At 40.0% G+C, this 15,502-nt stretch overlaps 1 protein-coding gene and 1 pseudogene across 2 annotated transcripts in view; both read left to right on the forward strand.

Annotated features, from left to right (window-relative positions):
• The window catches only part of LOC306641932 (uncharacterized protein), a gene marked incomplete at its 5' end in the record, with an annotated part of 79,954 nt that overhangs the window by 11,887 nt on the left and 52,565 nt on the right, over positions 1–15,502 (forward strand). Inside the window, one exon of the mRNA XM_079107273.1 lies at positions 4,535–4,645. Coding sequence (XP_078963399.1) covers positions 4,535–4,609 — 75 coding nt within the window. The 3' untranslated portion in view covers positions 4,610–4,645. The remainder of the gene's footprint in view (positions 1–4,534; positions 4,646–15,502) is intronic.
• On the forward strand, positions 10,112–11,282 carry LOC306641933 (soluble calcium-activated nucleotidase 1-like; annotated as a pseudogene). Its single transcript has one exon. The product of its transcript is annotated as a soluble calcium-activated nucleotidase 1-like (transcript).

Genomic DNA, 15,502 nt, shown 5'->3' on the forward strand with positions numbered 1-15,502 from the left:
CGATCACTGCTCCGGCGGGGGGAGGGGCGCCTCGCCGGCTGTTCTAGTTTGCAAAGATCCCTGCTTTTGGGGCTACCGCCCCATCCAGGACTCCTGCCCCGTCCAGGACGCCTGCCCAGTGGGAGATTCTCGCCCGGCTGCTTTGAGTTGGTCCCAAGGCTCTCTATATCTCCTCTTCTTGAGTCCTGAGTCCTGGAGCAACACGAAACGCAGCCACCCTCTAGTCCGCCGTCTTGAATCCCCCTCTAAAGCTTCTTTAGGGAAAAAAAAAAAAAAAAAAAAAAGGGAAATGAAAAGCAATTGACTTAGTTATAAGAGCAAATGGATTTCACTGATTTTTTTCTCATAGGATATGGTGTTTTTAAATATGCACTCACGTTGCTACCCCGGTAATAGTCTATTGTAAATTTAGAGTTCTAGACTGGTTCTAGAGAAATATAGCTTCATTACTTTAAAGCATCTCATTAACTGAAATTAGATGAAACAGGATTACTTAACACTTGCCATATCTTTTTCAGTAAATTAGGATGAATTGTCATATCCATTATCAGTGTTCACTGACTACTTCTGAAAGTGTTTTTATGGGGTACAGGGATTAAATGTAGCATACTGCTCTCTACACAAACATATTTCTACCACTTATGATAAAAAAGTTTTTGTTAAGGGTAGTAGAGACAGGAGAACATTGCCATCTATGTTATTTGTGTGTTCCTTCTGATATATGTTTTCATTTTGCTGCATATGAATTTCCAGTTTTGCCAGAACCGTTTGTTGAAGAGGCTGTCTTTTCTCCATTGTATGTTTTTGGCACCTTTTGTCTAGTATGAGATGACTGTACTTATGTGGGTTTGTCTCTGTGTCTTCTATTCTGTACTATTGGTCTACCTGCCTATTTTGGTGCCAATACCATGCCGTTTTTGTTACTATGGCTTTGTAGTCTGGTATTGTTTCACTATTCCTGCTAAGGATTGCTTTGGCTATCCTGCTAAGGATTGCTTTGGCTATTCATTTTTACAAATGAATTTCACTATTGGTTTCTCTATTTCTATGAAGGTCATTGGGATTTTAATTGGAATTGACTTGAATCTGTACAGTGCTTTTGGTAGTATGTCCATTTGGACAATATTAATTCTGCCAATCCAAGAACATGGGAGATCTTTCCATCTTCTAAGGTTTTCATTAATTTCTTTCTTTAGTGTTCTGTAGTTTTCATTGTAGAGGTCTGTTACCTCTTTTGTTAGATTGATTCCCAACTATCTTATTTTTTTGTGTGTGTGTGGCCTCTAATTTAAGATCCTCTTGGACCCAATTTTGATATGAAAATTAAAGAAAAGCAAATATTTAGATACTATAGCACACTTATTTCTCTGTAGCTATGCATAAATGAGTCTGTATGTAAACCCATTAAAATATGTAAGTGTAACCCAGGTATAGGGAAATGTATATGAATTTACATAACTCTGTATGTGCTTAGAAAAGATGGTTGACCACATTCTACACATGGACATAAGAAACCCCATCACTTTTTCTGTTTGTGTGTTATACTCTCAGCTCTTTAGGATGCTTTCTATTGTGGTTTGAATCTGAAATAGATAAAGCATTAGGCAATGCAGTAATGTTCAGATGTGAAAAATTGGATTATGCAAGCTCAGAACTCATCAGTGGATTAATTTATTTGATAGATTAATCACTCAAATGGGTGGCAGGTAGGACTGGTAGGCAGGGTGGAAGGTAGGACACAGCTGGAAGAAGTAGGGTCACTGTTGTGGCCTTGGAAGCCGTATCTAGCCCTGGTCCCTTTCTCTTCCTCTCTTCCTGCTTCCTGGCTGTCATAAGCTGAGCATCTTTCTTCCTCCACACCCTTGCACCATTATGTTCTACCTCAGGCCCACAGCAAAGGATTTTGCTAACCATAGACTACGACCTCTGAAACTGTGAGAATAGTTTTCCCTCTTGTAAGTTGTTCTTGTCAAGTGTTTTGCTCAAGTGATGAAAAGATGACATGCTTGCCTAATAACTATGGGGTGACTTGTTGCTTCCCATGTGCACACACAGTTCTTCACATTTCATTTCCTGTATTACCGTATCGCTCTTACCCCTTTAATTTTCTCAGCTGTGTGCATTACCATTTTCACTTCCTTGCATTTACATGGACACCAACCACTGCAGTCTGTTGTGTGTTAGTCCCTGCTCTTCCACTGAAATTTCTCTTAATGAGATCCAAGAGATTGTTCCCTTGCCTTTCTAACCCCACCTCTTGTGACATTTGACCTTCCTGACATTTATCTCCATGATCTCATGCATGCCTTGTGACATGACTCTATTTGTTCAACATGTACCTTCCTAGGCCCTCCTTATTTTCCTCATTGTATTAATATCTCAGTGCCTCAAGAGATCAAAGACATGTTTCTGTTGCACTTCAGATTGTGTTTCTCGTTCTTGTATCCCTACAACCGGGACAGCTTCTCTGAAATTTGTGGCATAGGGAAAAAGAGAGTTCAACAAAGAACAAATATGTTCCTAAAGCTTTTGCCACTTTGTTCCATTGGCCAATGCAAGTGATATACCCAAGTCTGACTCCCATATTGTAGGGATATAACATACTCCTCCCAGGAGTGTTGGAAAAGCAGATACTGGTGATTAATACTACCATATCCAGTCTCCTTTTGCTCACCTGCTACATGTTGGTGGTTTCTTCCTTGACCTTGACTTCCTATTTCATAAAGCATAAAACACAGCGTGTGTGTGTGTGTGTGTGTTTAATAACCAGGATCCAAAATCCTCCTGGAAGCTGAAGATTCCAAAATCTCTATGAACAATTTTAATCTCTTTTCTGAATAAGTCACTTTGTCTAAGAGTACTTTCTTCTGAATTTGGCAATTTCTGGAATAATTACCATTTGGCCATGTGGAAAAGTAAGGAAGATTGATGAGGCTGAACTAGTGGCAGGCAAGAGAGGAATTGGGAGGTTCCAAGGAAACAAACAAATTCATCAGTTTGGCAGGATAACTTTCTAAGTGGAAATTATATTTTTATATTTAGTCTTATTTGTAAAATTATAATAATAATGCCTACTTTTGTAGGGTGTTCATGAGGATTAAATGAATTTGTGTATATAAATACTGGAATGATCACTGGCTTACAGGGTTTGATTATACTCTTATATAGGCTATTTCAACCTCTGAATCATCAGAATCATATTCTGTAAATTGTTGACTACACATTTAGGGGAAAATATAATATAATAGATAATTATTATTATAAGGGAAAATTTATTATCTTAAGGGAAAGAGAGTAAGTGATTAAATGAAATCACTGATTTTTTTTTTTTCGCCTTGGAGTTTTCACATTGAAAATGTACTTAGGCATTATCTAATCTTACTATCTTTGTCTTCAGATGAGGAAAACAAGATCAGGAAAAGTAGTAGCCACCTGCAAAGCCCATAGCTAGATGGGGGGGTAAGCCAGTTCTAGCACTCAGTGCTTACAGTGTTCCACCCATATACATTTCTCAGAGACCATATTGCCATTCTTTACATAAATCATAAATTCACAGGCAGAGATTCAAGCCACTGCCATCTAATCATAGCGTAGGTTTTCTTCTGGAGATACTCCATCTCTGGAATTTGACATGTCTCATTGTGTTACTTCAAATGGTGTCATGTGCTGGAGAGTTTGTACTGTATTAAAAGAGGCCAAGATCTTGTGGCAGGATTTGGTGTATTGGTTTGATTTGGAAAATTACACATAACTTTCTAGTGCCCCACAAATTAGAGTTACTATAATTTAGTTCCTAAGACAGCTGTATAAAATCAAATTATATTGCATTGCTATTGCTGTAGCTATCCTTAAAAATACTCCTTTTTTAAAAGAAAACCGTATCAATATATGGAAAACTCAGAAATAGTCTTATGCAGCCAAATTTTCTGTTTGTTATAAACAGAAAAGAATGTCTTGAATGTAATAAGTTGTTTGGGCAAATCTGTTTTCATCTCCTGTAACTGACTGTCAGTTATATCCATGTCTATTATGAACAGCATATAATTTAAGAGCAGTGGTTTGTGAAGAATGAGGCAAACGCCAAGGTTGGGAGGGAAGCCCAAGTTATCCTGTTAACCAAATATGTCTTAAAATACTTTAATTTTTCAAGAACCTTCTAATCTTCACATATTTGACTTTGCAGTGCTGCAAAATCAAACTAATTTATTTGACTTAAAATATACACTTCATAAGGAAAAAAGGAGTTTACTTAGGAATTTTGTGGTGAGAAGATTTCAGAGAAATCTATCAGAATCCAAGACCAATAATTCAGATCCAATAACTGAATTAATCAAAGGCTAAAATGGAAACTTAGATAGCAGAAGGAAATTTTATTGAGATGTTAACATTTACTTTCTGTTCATTCTGATAAAATTTTCAAAGTCCATAAAATTAAGAATAAAAGGTCTTTGTACTTTTTTTTTAAAATTTTGACATTTCCATTCCAAGAAAACTTTCAGTCTTTTTTTATTCTTTGTCTCTGTTGCATTTATAGGGCTTAGAAACATTTCTTGGAGACAAGTCTTCCATCTTCCTAAGCAGGCACAGGAAGATTAGATACAGTGTGTGAGAATGGAAAACAGGAAGTGCTTTGCAAGGATGAGAGGTAAGAGCAGAAGAAAGATGTGACATTTTCCAAGGTCACAAAAAGAACAGGTATCTGCAGTTTTTTCAAAGGGTTGGAGAACTGTTTCCATGCTATACTACTTTTATGTGCTGGTCCTCAGGGTCATGGCTGCATGCATGAGGGATCTAGAAAGGTGTTTTCAAGGTACCCAACACTAAGCTTTAGCAAAATTTCCAGTGGTCAGTGCTAGACAGGATTAGCAGAAGTTCTGAGCCTGCAGACTTGGACAAGAGACACAGTTGGTAGTGATCCTATGCCCTAAAGATCATGTGGTCCTTTTTATGTGTTCTGTTCTGTCTTACACAATTGGGTTCAGTCAGTCAATCAAACATCTTCAAAATAGGGAAGGAACCCCCAAAGTGACTGGGATTGAAATCCCCACCAGCCTAAGCTGGATTTGGAATTAAGTTCCACCCAGTTTAAAGAGCATGTATAAAGAAGGACAGATGTTTGCAAAATGAATGACACTCCCCTAATACATGCATAGCACTAATAAGTTTAATTCTTTAAATTATATTTATGATGAGTTTGGGGGGTAATTAGTAATGGATTCCTAGAAAAATAACTAAAAACAAATATGTTGAAAGTTAATTAAGAATGTTGAAAATATTGATCTATCTTGTTTTATTTTAATATTTTATTGGGATTTATTAAATTATAGATTCAATAGAATGGGTTTCACCATTTCAAGTGTATAGTTCAATGAGATTTTTTAAACCTTTATTTTATATATTTATTTATATGTGGTTCTTAGGATAAAACCCAGTGCATCACACGTCCTATGTGTTAGGTTCTTAGGCCAAAGTAATTCCATTTTGAAAATCAGCAGCTACCCTACCCAGGTACGACCTTCTCATTAGGTCTGCCCCCAAAGAGTCCCTAACTATGGAAACCACAACGAAGAGCCAAACACAGTCACAGGACCAGATAGGTTATTTTTTAACTACTTCATTGTACATGACTGTATAGTTAAGTTGTTTTTTTTTTTTTTGTTTTTTTGTTTTTTTCAGCAGGCTGCTGTGCCTTGCAGAAGGGCAGCCTGGCAGATATTCTCTGTCAATAAACCTTTGATTGAAAATAGAGCTGTGTTTCTCGTGCATATTTGTATCAGCTACCCTAACACTAGGCAAGTGTCATACCACTGAGCTACAATCCCAGCCCTAGTTCAATGAGTTTTGATGAAAAGATAACCACCACTACAATTAAGATATACATTTGATAGCCCCCCAAATTTCTTCCTGCCCTTTTGTGTTTAGTCAGTCTGTTTACCCCAACCCTTTGTAACCTTGGATCTGCTGCCCATCACAAAGCATGTCCTTTTTCTAGCATTTCATATGAAAGGAAACATACAATATGTAACTTATATGAGCACAATGCTTTCAAGATTTTTTTGTACATTTATCAGTAGTTCTATGAAGAGTTGTGAAGGATTTTGAATCTCACACCACTTGCATACCAACAAGTGAACCTGCCACCATTTCACAGATTTCAGCAGAAGACATGAGTCTGCTGGGTCAGCGATGGACATTATTGCTCATGATACAGCCAAGAGCATGGAATTCATCATGTTCTCGCTTGTTCCCACTGCCTTCTGAGTCCCTCAGAGGAATGTGAGTTATGTCTGCCAGTGTGAAAAGGTACTGTTAGTGATACTGCCAGCTTTAAAACTATGTAGTAAGACGGTGTTTTTTATTGTGAGGAAAATCAAGAGCGCCACGATACATTTCTGCTTCCCTGGGCTTCTTTTTTCATGCAGACATCTTAGAAAAAAGAGTCTGAGTCTACAGGAAGTGTAGAAATCAAGTTCATTCCTTTTTATTGTTGTTGGTATTCCATTATATGGATTCACCACTGCAACTTATTATCCATTTGCCAGTCAGTGAACATTCTGGTTGCTTCCAGGTTTTGGCTAACAAAGCTACCTTAATTATTTGTGTAGGTTTATTTGAACGGACATATTTCCTTTATCTTGGTGAACATCCAGTTGTGGGATTGCTTGGTCACATAGCAAGTATATGTTTTAACTTCTTAATAAAGTGTCAAAGTAGTTTGCAAAGTGGCTACCATCTACCCATTTTACACTGACAAAAAGTATTCAAATTTCAGTTGTTTCAGTTTTATGCCTGTACACATATAAGCGGTTTTCTTATTGTGGTTTTAATTGTCTTTTATTTAAGAACTGATGATGTCGAGTATCTTTTCATGTTTTAATTACCAGTTTGTACCATCTTTGGTTAAGTTTCTCTTTCAAATTCTTTTTGAAGAATTAAATTAAAAAAAAAATGCTGAATTCTAAGTATTGACAGAGACTCTCTCCTTCAATAGGCTTTAGACATATTCCTTTAAATACTTTTCCCCTACGCCTTGTCCTTAGGCCCTGTTTTTTGCCTGCCCCATCCGGTTGTAGCAGTAAAACTGCTAAGGGAATTTAGAGAGAATACTCCTGCTTGATGCATTGTCAAACTTTCTTCCTCCCCACCTTTGATGTCTAAACCCTTGGTCTGCCTTCAGCAAGAATCCTGTTAAGTCCATTAGAAAGAATCCTCCTATTCTTGATGTCTCCTCTTAGTAATTTTCCATCCAATGACGGTCACTCTGCTCATTGACTGCAAATCTCCACCATCTTTTTGTGTTTGGAGTTGAATATCTCTTCTCATATGATAGTTCTGACATCTATTGCAGTGGGCTTGAATACAGTTTTCCTTACTGTATTAACAGGTGTCAGAATAACTTTTTAAACAGTTTTCTTTATATAATATGAATGAAAGTCCAATATCAGATGCATATTTTTGGAAATATTTTCTCCAGGTCTATCGCTTGCATTTTCATTTTCTTAGCATTGGTTTCTGGAGCGTAAAACATTTTATTATAAAGTCCAATTTATGGATATTTTCTTACATAGTTCAAGATTTTTTGTGTCCGTTGAGAAATATTTACCTAATTTGAGTTCACAAAGATTTTCTCCTGTTTTCTTAAAGAAATTTTGTAATTTTGATTCCTACATTTAGGTTTATAATCAAATTTATATAGGATTTTATATTTATTTGTGGCCTAATTTTTATATGTGGTTGTGAAGTGATATTTGAGATTCTTTCCTCTCCTCTTTATTCTTTCTCTTTATTTACATAGGTATCTATTTCTTCCAGTGGTATTCAATGTAACATTTTTTTTCCCCATTGAAGCACTTTAAAACGTGTCAAATAACAATTAAGTATGGTCTGTTTCTGGACTCTTTTTTTGCTCCATTAATCTACATGTTTATCTTGATTTACTATTACACTGTCATGATTACTGTTGTATTCTTGGTTTAAAAGTCATTCAGCATTGGTATTTCTCACTTTTTTTCAGCCACTTTAGGTTCAATGAGTTGCCATAAAAAATTAAAACAGCTTCTCATATTTCCTTCTGATATTACGATTGCAGTTGTATTGGATCAATTTTAAAGACATCTTTGCAGTATTGTGCTAATATTTTTGAAATCATATTGATACTGAGTCCTTTGTCATACATGTTAAAATACATAAGGAAATTAGAAGAAAATGAATTAAAATTCCAGAAAAGAAACTGAACACAACTTTCTGTTTTTAGTTTTTATTATCTTTGAATTGTGATACAATGCTATATATTCACCATGTATTCACTAACCATTTACAAGGCTATATATTCACTAACCATTTCTCTCTTACTCTGGACACACAAGATGACTACGATTACAGGTGTCCCTTGAGGTGTGATCATATGACCCATTCTGCCTATTGAAATATGAGTACAGTAGTCTCTACTTGAAACCACTTTTCTGTAGTTTGGGGTGGAAGAAGACGCCCACCAACTTGGACACACTCACCTAGGAAATGCTATAGAGGTAATAGAGACACATCTACCTTATTTAAGCCAATACATTTTGTATCTCTGATATAGCAGCAAAGTAATTAACTTAATAAATATATTATACATAAAGAAGGGCAGTATTTTATTTGTTTTGTAACCCCATTATGACTTAGCCCAGTGGTTTATATTGAATAAGCTTTCAATGGCTATTTAAAGTCAATATTGAATAAATGAATTTCATATATGTATGTTAGCCTTGAGAGAAATATTTTTAATTTTTATTTTGTTTTAAAGATATATTGCCCAGGCTGGCCTTGAACTCCAGGGCTCAAACAATTCTCCTGGCTCAGCCTCCCAACCATTTGGGACTACAAATATGCATCAGTGTACCCAGTTTCTGAGATAAATATTTTAAGACTTAAAATTCCATATAACTTTTATTTTTTAAGTGGTATCAAATTAAATATGTCCTACTAGTGTGGTGTTGACACATTATAATGTTTCTAAAATTGAAGTTGATAATATAAAAAGTGCAAAAAGGGAATCATTTATTAAAGGTAGTTTATAAAAACAAATAAGTAATGCTTTATTCTTTTTAGTTTTCTTATTATAGAATCATAAAATAATGCAATTAAAGGTGAATTGTAGATCAACCATTTCAACATTTGGTATCCAAATGTATACTTTTTCCTTCCAGGAAAAATTATCAACTCCAAGTAAGCTAAAACATAGCTATAGAAATTAACTGGATACATATGTTTTCATGTAAATTAATCAATAGAATCATATTTAAAAGTTCAGATTTGTTCCAATAGGGAAAAAAAATTTGATTCCTTAATGAGCATATCTGCTCAAGATAATTTATAAATCCATCCTGCATTCCTTTGAAAAATTAGCAGTGAGAAATAATAGAATTATATTTTAAAATGCATTGTAATTAATGTCACTGTAATTAACATAAAGAAACTACTTCAAATGTTTTACAGCAGAGAGATCAATTTCATATTTTTCATAAATATGATTTTTGAAATGTGCTGCTGCTCATGGCTAAATTACTACTTTAATGTCATTCTTTCTGATATCAAAGCTTTGGAGAAAAGATACAGGTGTGAGCGGGGCACAGTGGGTGCAGCCTGTAATCCCTGCGGCTGGGGGAGGCTGAGACAGGAGGATTGCGAGTTCCAAAGCTAGCCTCAGCAATGGTGAAGTGCTCAGCAACTTAGTGAGACCCTGTCTCTAAATAAAATACGAAATGAGGCTGGGGATGTGGCCCCCCGCCCATCCAGCCTTGTGCAGTGAGGGTGGCCACCCAGAGGCATGGGAGCCAGGCCCGCAGCCGGTTCCGCCTGGTGCTGTCTGATTGCCCATCCAGGCCGCTGACCACCTGGAATGGAATGAGCCGATGAACTCCCTCTGACTAAGTGGGGGGAGGGGACTTCCTGTGCTGGTGTCCCTGACCAAGGCTGCCGACATCCCCCTCCCCCACCTTCTGCCCCCATGGGGGGGTGATCCTGACATCCTTCATGGGTGCTGCCCTCTTCTGGCTGCTGTACTCCCACCCGCTCGGCCCCAGGCAGGTCCCTTGCTCACAATGCACACAACTGGAGACTTGGCCAGATGCCTACTGTCCACTACAATGACACCTACCTCTTGTTGGCACCCCCCCCCCCCCCCCCAGGACACCAGGCAGGCTTAGGTACTGAATTGTCATTGCTGGACCTGGATATAGAATCCAAGGCCCAGAAGGAAAACACCTGATTCCGTTACCTGAAGGGCTATCTGACCCCGTCAGACAGCAGGGACAACATGACCTTGGAGTGGGACAAAGACCATGGGGTCCTGGAGTCCCACCTGGCAGAAAAGGGACGGGGCATGGAGCTCTCTGATCTGGTCATCTTTAATGGGAAACTTTACTGCGTGGACGACCGCACGGGGGTCATCTACCAGATTGAAGGCACTGAGACTGTGCCCTGGGTGTTTCTGTCTGATGGCGATGGGACTGTGGAGAAAGGCTTCAAAGCCCAGTGGCTGGCAGTGAAGGATGAGCACCTGTATGTAGGGCGGCCTGGGCAAGGAGTGGACCACCACCAACAGGGAGATGATGCAGGAAAACCCCGAGTGGGTGAAGGTGGTGGGCCACAGGGGCAGCGTGGACCACGAGGACTGGGTGTCCACCTACAACGCTCTCAGGGCCGCTGCTGAGATCTGACCGCCAGGCTACCTCATTCGTGAATCTGCCTGCTGGGGTGACACCCTGCAGCGCTGGTTCTTTCTGCCGAGCAGGGCCTTCCACAAGCGATGCAGCGAGAATGAGGATGAGCACAGGGCACCAACCTCCTCCTGAGCGTGGCCCGGGACTTCGGGGACATCTCCGTCAGCCGCGTCGGGGAGGTGGTCCCCACACAAAGCTTCTCACCCTTCAATTTCATCCCCAACACCGATGACCGATCGTTGTGGCCCCTCAGGTCTGAAGAGGATAGGAGAATATCGCCTGCTACATCATGGCCTTCACCACTTGATGGGCGTGTCCTCCTCCCAGAGACCAAGATTGGAAGTGTGAAGTATGAAGGAATAGGGTTCCTATGGATTAAAACGCTCCTGACACCAAGCAAGGCAAAGAAGTGGCCTCGGGTTCTGTAAAACCTGAGGACGGCACTTCTGTCTTCTTCTCTTTGTTACCATGAGGTGTGTGCCTGGCTTAGGGGTCTCCCAGAGCAGGGGGTTCAGTCCCGGGTCTGGAGCAGTCCTAGTGGTGTGAATAGCAGGGAGGCCTCCCCAGCCATGGCCAGGTCCCCTGCTCTGCACTGCCCACTGCAGTGTCTCCGGGATCAGCCACCCTCTTTTCCATCTGACCTCCCTTTCTTTGCCTTTGCCTGTGTTTTCTGTGTAATCAGTGCTTCAGGAGCACCTAGGGTAGGTTAAGCAGGTGTGCTGTCCTGGAAACCACGGTGAGCATGAGGTGGGCCTGCTCATAAGGAGCTCCCAGCTACCCCTCATCTTCCTCTCAAACCCTGGGTATTCATTCTGTGCGCCCCACAGACCCCTGGGAAGCCATCGTTTACACTGCAGGACGCAGGGAGCACAGTAGCCTCTGGAGGACAACCTTCCTACTGCTGATTGGCACCCTGCAAGGTTGCTCACAGCCATCCCCACAGCCAAGGACCCTACTTCCTCCCTTCAGGAATGTTTTGTGGCTGTGTAGCACTGTGACATTTTAAAAATTATTAACATTTGTACTAAAGCAGTTTCCTATCTTATCAAACAGAATTGCCAAATCTCATCCACAGAGCAAAAGTCACAGTGAATAAACTACTACTGCCAGCAGCAGGGAGATTTTTCACTACCAGCCACAGGCAGCAAAGCCAGCTTGCAGTGCGGACTGAGTCCTGGCTCAAGGGACTGTTTCCTCACAGCTCTGAGAAAGCTCCCTGCCCTTCAGGACTCTTCACAGATGACTTGAATGTTTCAGTCCTGACCCAGGAGGCGCCTAGGTTATGGCGGCTAACAGCAGACCCTCGACCAGGCTGCTTTGTCCTGGAGATTTCCTGCCACTTCTGGGTTTCTCCACGGCCTGTCCTTTTCCTCCCTGGGGGAGTTTGCAGCCTCTTCTCGATGGAAGTTTCACACAGACCTTGGTTCTTCCTTGGTCCCTGTTTTTTCTTCTCAGTGCTCTGGGGGTGGTGGGGACAGGGTTAGGCAGGACTAAGTCAGAAAGGGAATGAGTCCATTCATCATGCCATTCCCCACCTGGCTGCCTCACCCTGTGACATGCCCCAAAGCAGCACAGAGGCTCCATGGTGGGTGGGAGGGACTCCTGACTGCCCCTGGCCCTGTGCTGACCCTCACAGACTTCTTCTACTTGGAAACTGGGACAGCCACCAGGCAGGGCTCTGGTGAGACCATCTGGCTCAGGTTGGTCCTCTTGCTGTAGGAGAAGCAACCGAGTAAAGACACATGACTGAATGTGCTGTTCTCCAGAGCTGGGCTTCCATGGGTAAAATAGAGTTCCAGCAACCCCAGCCTCTTCTGCCTTTGCCTGGAGACCCTCATAAGCATCAATGCCATTAGAGCTGTTATTTAAGACATAAAATCAGAAATCTTTTATCTTAGGAAAACAATTCATTTCTTCCATGGGTGTTGTTTAAATATTTTGATTGATTAGCATTCCTTTAGTTTAATAAACTGTAAATGTTATGTCTGCATTGCACTTACATTAACATCTTAAACTACTCACCATTTAGGATAATGAAAAATCACTTATGGTCACTTACATAACTGGCATGTAAATTTAATGTAGTTAACCATCACTACAATATTACATGGAATTATTAAAATGGCATTTCAATGTACTGAAATTGTTGTCCTAATGTGAATTTTAAGTAAAGTAAGTTAAATACATTCTCCAAATAATTTCTTCAAAACAGACTTATGAGTTATTTGAAGTAGAATTTCAACAAATAACACTTATTTGCTCTACAATAAAAACTAGAATGACATTTAGACTGACATCTAGAATTGAAAATGGAAACTTCCTCTCTGCTACCTTAGGGATTGCATTTTTCTTCATATTTTATTTTTCCGTGAGGGATTCAGCCAGTTTTTCCTGACTTGGAGTCACAGGGACTTGGAAAACTATTGTATAATGCAATAAAATCACAGTGAAAAGGATTGCTGGAGGATCTTCCTCTATTTGCCTTTGCTTCTACTTGTCCCTTGGATGGATAGTTGGAAGGGATGGGAGCGGAGACATGCCAGAAAGAGAGCAATAAGGTCAAGGTGAAAACAGTCATCCCTCGTCTTCCAAGGCAGTGCTGCTCTTGAAACTGGCTGTGAGGGACAGATGTCCTGGGGGGAGAACACGCCACCTGGAACTGACAAAAGGGATAAGAGCGATGATGGGTGGCTGCTGACTCTCAGAATGTCGCCTGTATATCTTTTGTACAACCAGATGCTTTCTTGGACACATCAGATTAATTCCAGGCCCAAGGAGCAAAAGAATCCTAGAAACAGTCAGGATGTGAAAGAGTGAAAGCAACTAGGGATGTTACTGCCCTGATATTTTTAAGCTCAGATAGTTCAGCAAGGAGCTGAACTGGGAATCCAAGCCCCATGACCCTAAGTCCACATCCACAGTGTTCCTAATCAGGTCCCAACCTCATCGTTGTCTTGCTCTGTATTCATGCAAGGGCAACAGGGCCAGTGGGGAGGGGTGAACTCTTTCCTCCCTGCATTGTTGCTGCATTCTTTGCTCCCTGGCTTGGGCCTTCTGAAGAAAACTTCTGTCCCTTTCCTTTTCACTGTCCCTCACACAGACAAGCAAGGGAGTGGACAGAGAGAAATCTATGAAAAGATGGTGTGTAGAGATGACAGCCACTAAATGGCTTTAGAATTATTCATCTAGGAGGAAGGAAGGAGGGGAACGAGGAAGGGAAGGAGGGAGGGGGAAGAAGGGAGGAAGGAAGGAAGGAAGTAAATTAATTCAGGTAATCACACTTTTCTTCCAGTTTAGAATGTTGAATGCCTACAACGCCACTACAATCAGTCCTCATAAATGTGGCATTTATGGAGTCTTTCCTCCACCCCCCAAATTTCACTACAACTCCACTCATGGTGTCTTGTTGAGACCTGCACTAGACTTAACCATAAACAATTCTGCCCAAGTTTACAAGTCTTCAAGTTATTTGAAATTTATGTCCTTTTCTCATTAATAAACATACATAGCAACCAATGAAATTGGCTAAAAAAATGAGACTAATCTCATATCAGTGTTCCAATATCTATTCTCCCTGAGTTATCTTACAATACCTCTCTCCCTATGTGGGGATTTTTAGAAATGCAAAAATTTCTATTGACTACTTCCTCTGTGCAGACATTATTTAAAATATTTTTCATGTAAAACTCACTTAAACTTGCAATAACTGTGGTAAGCTATGATTTGCTCCAGTTTTACAGTGGAAGAAACTGAGAAACAGAGGTTAAGTTCAATTATTTGTCCACTGCCCCACACCTACTAATGAAAAGAGCCAGAATCTGAATAGGGGCAGCTTGGTCTGCATCTGTTTCTTACTCATTACTTTGTACTACTTCTCTGAAGCCAGTTAGTCTGCGTCAGCTGCATATATGTGTGTGCTTGTGTGTATAATATAGTATAACAAGAATAAGTTTATTCTAGCTTGTCCCCTATATATGTCCCCTAATGACTTGGTTTCCTCACCAATAAAATGTGAACAAAAATGACTCTGTCACTGAGTTTGAAGAATTAAAAGAAAACATCTGGAAAGGGCCTAGGTGTGTGAGATTCATAGGAGGCACCCAATCTGAATTAGCACCTTCTCTTCCTGCTGGTTCTGACCTGATGATGTAATCTGACTGATCTGGTCAGTCCATTCACATTAATGTACATCCTAAGAGACAAGAAGAGTTAGAATACACCATGGGAATACACCATCAGACTTTCTTTAAGTCTGATTCTGTGGTTTCCAGACTCAGCTGTTTCACTGGTTTTAAAAACAAAAGCAGTCCTGAGGAACTATTTTCAAAGACAAAGGGATGAGGTAGGATGAAGAAAGAGATGACCAGCATTTTAAGTTTTTGTTGTGTATTTTGCTTCTTTCTATTTCTATACTCTCAAAATCTTAAAATGTTTGTCCTGGGTGGCTTCCTTTCTATGACATATTCTCGGGGCCACAAGAATAACATGATCCACCCACCAACTTCTTCACCGCCTCTTCTTTTTTTTCCATTTACCAAAAAATTTTAAAAGATTCGTAAAGGAGAAAAACACCAATTAGCTTTTACTCAATCTAATTTGTGTTACTATTTCTCATTTCTCATTCAAATGCTATCTGTAATGAACCTAGCCAAATTGTGCTCAAGATTGTCAAAAAAGAGAACACTGCAGTTCCAAAATTAGAATTGAAACTTATTGTACTCTGCCCAGTATTCCACACTCCTCAGCAGAGGAAGGAGCTGGTTTCACCAGGATGAGGTCTGAGGATCTGGAAGATA

Source organism: Sciurus vulgaris (genome assembly GCF_902686455.1).
Source record: "Sciurus vulgaris genome assembly, chromosome: 12".
Lineage (NCBI taxonomy): Eukaryota > Metazoa > Chordata > Mammalia > Rodentia > Sciuridae > Sciurus > Sciurus vulgaris.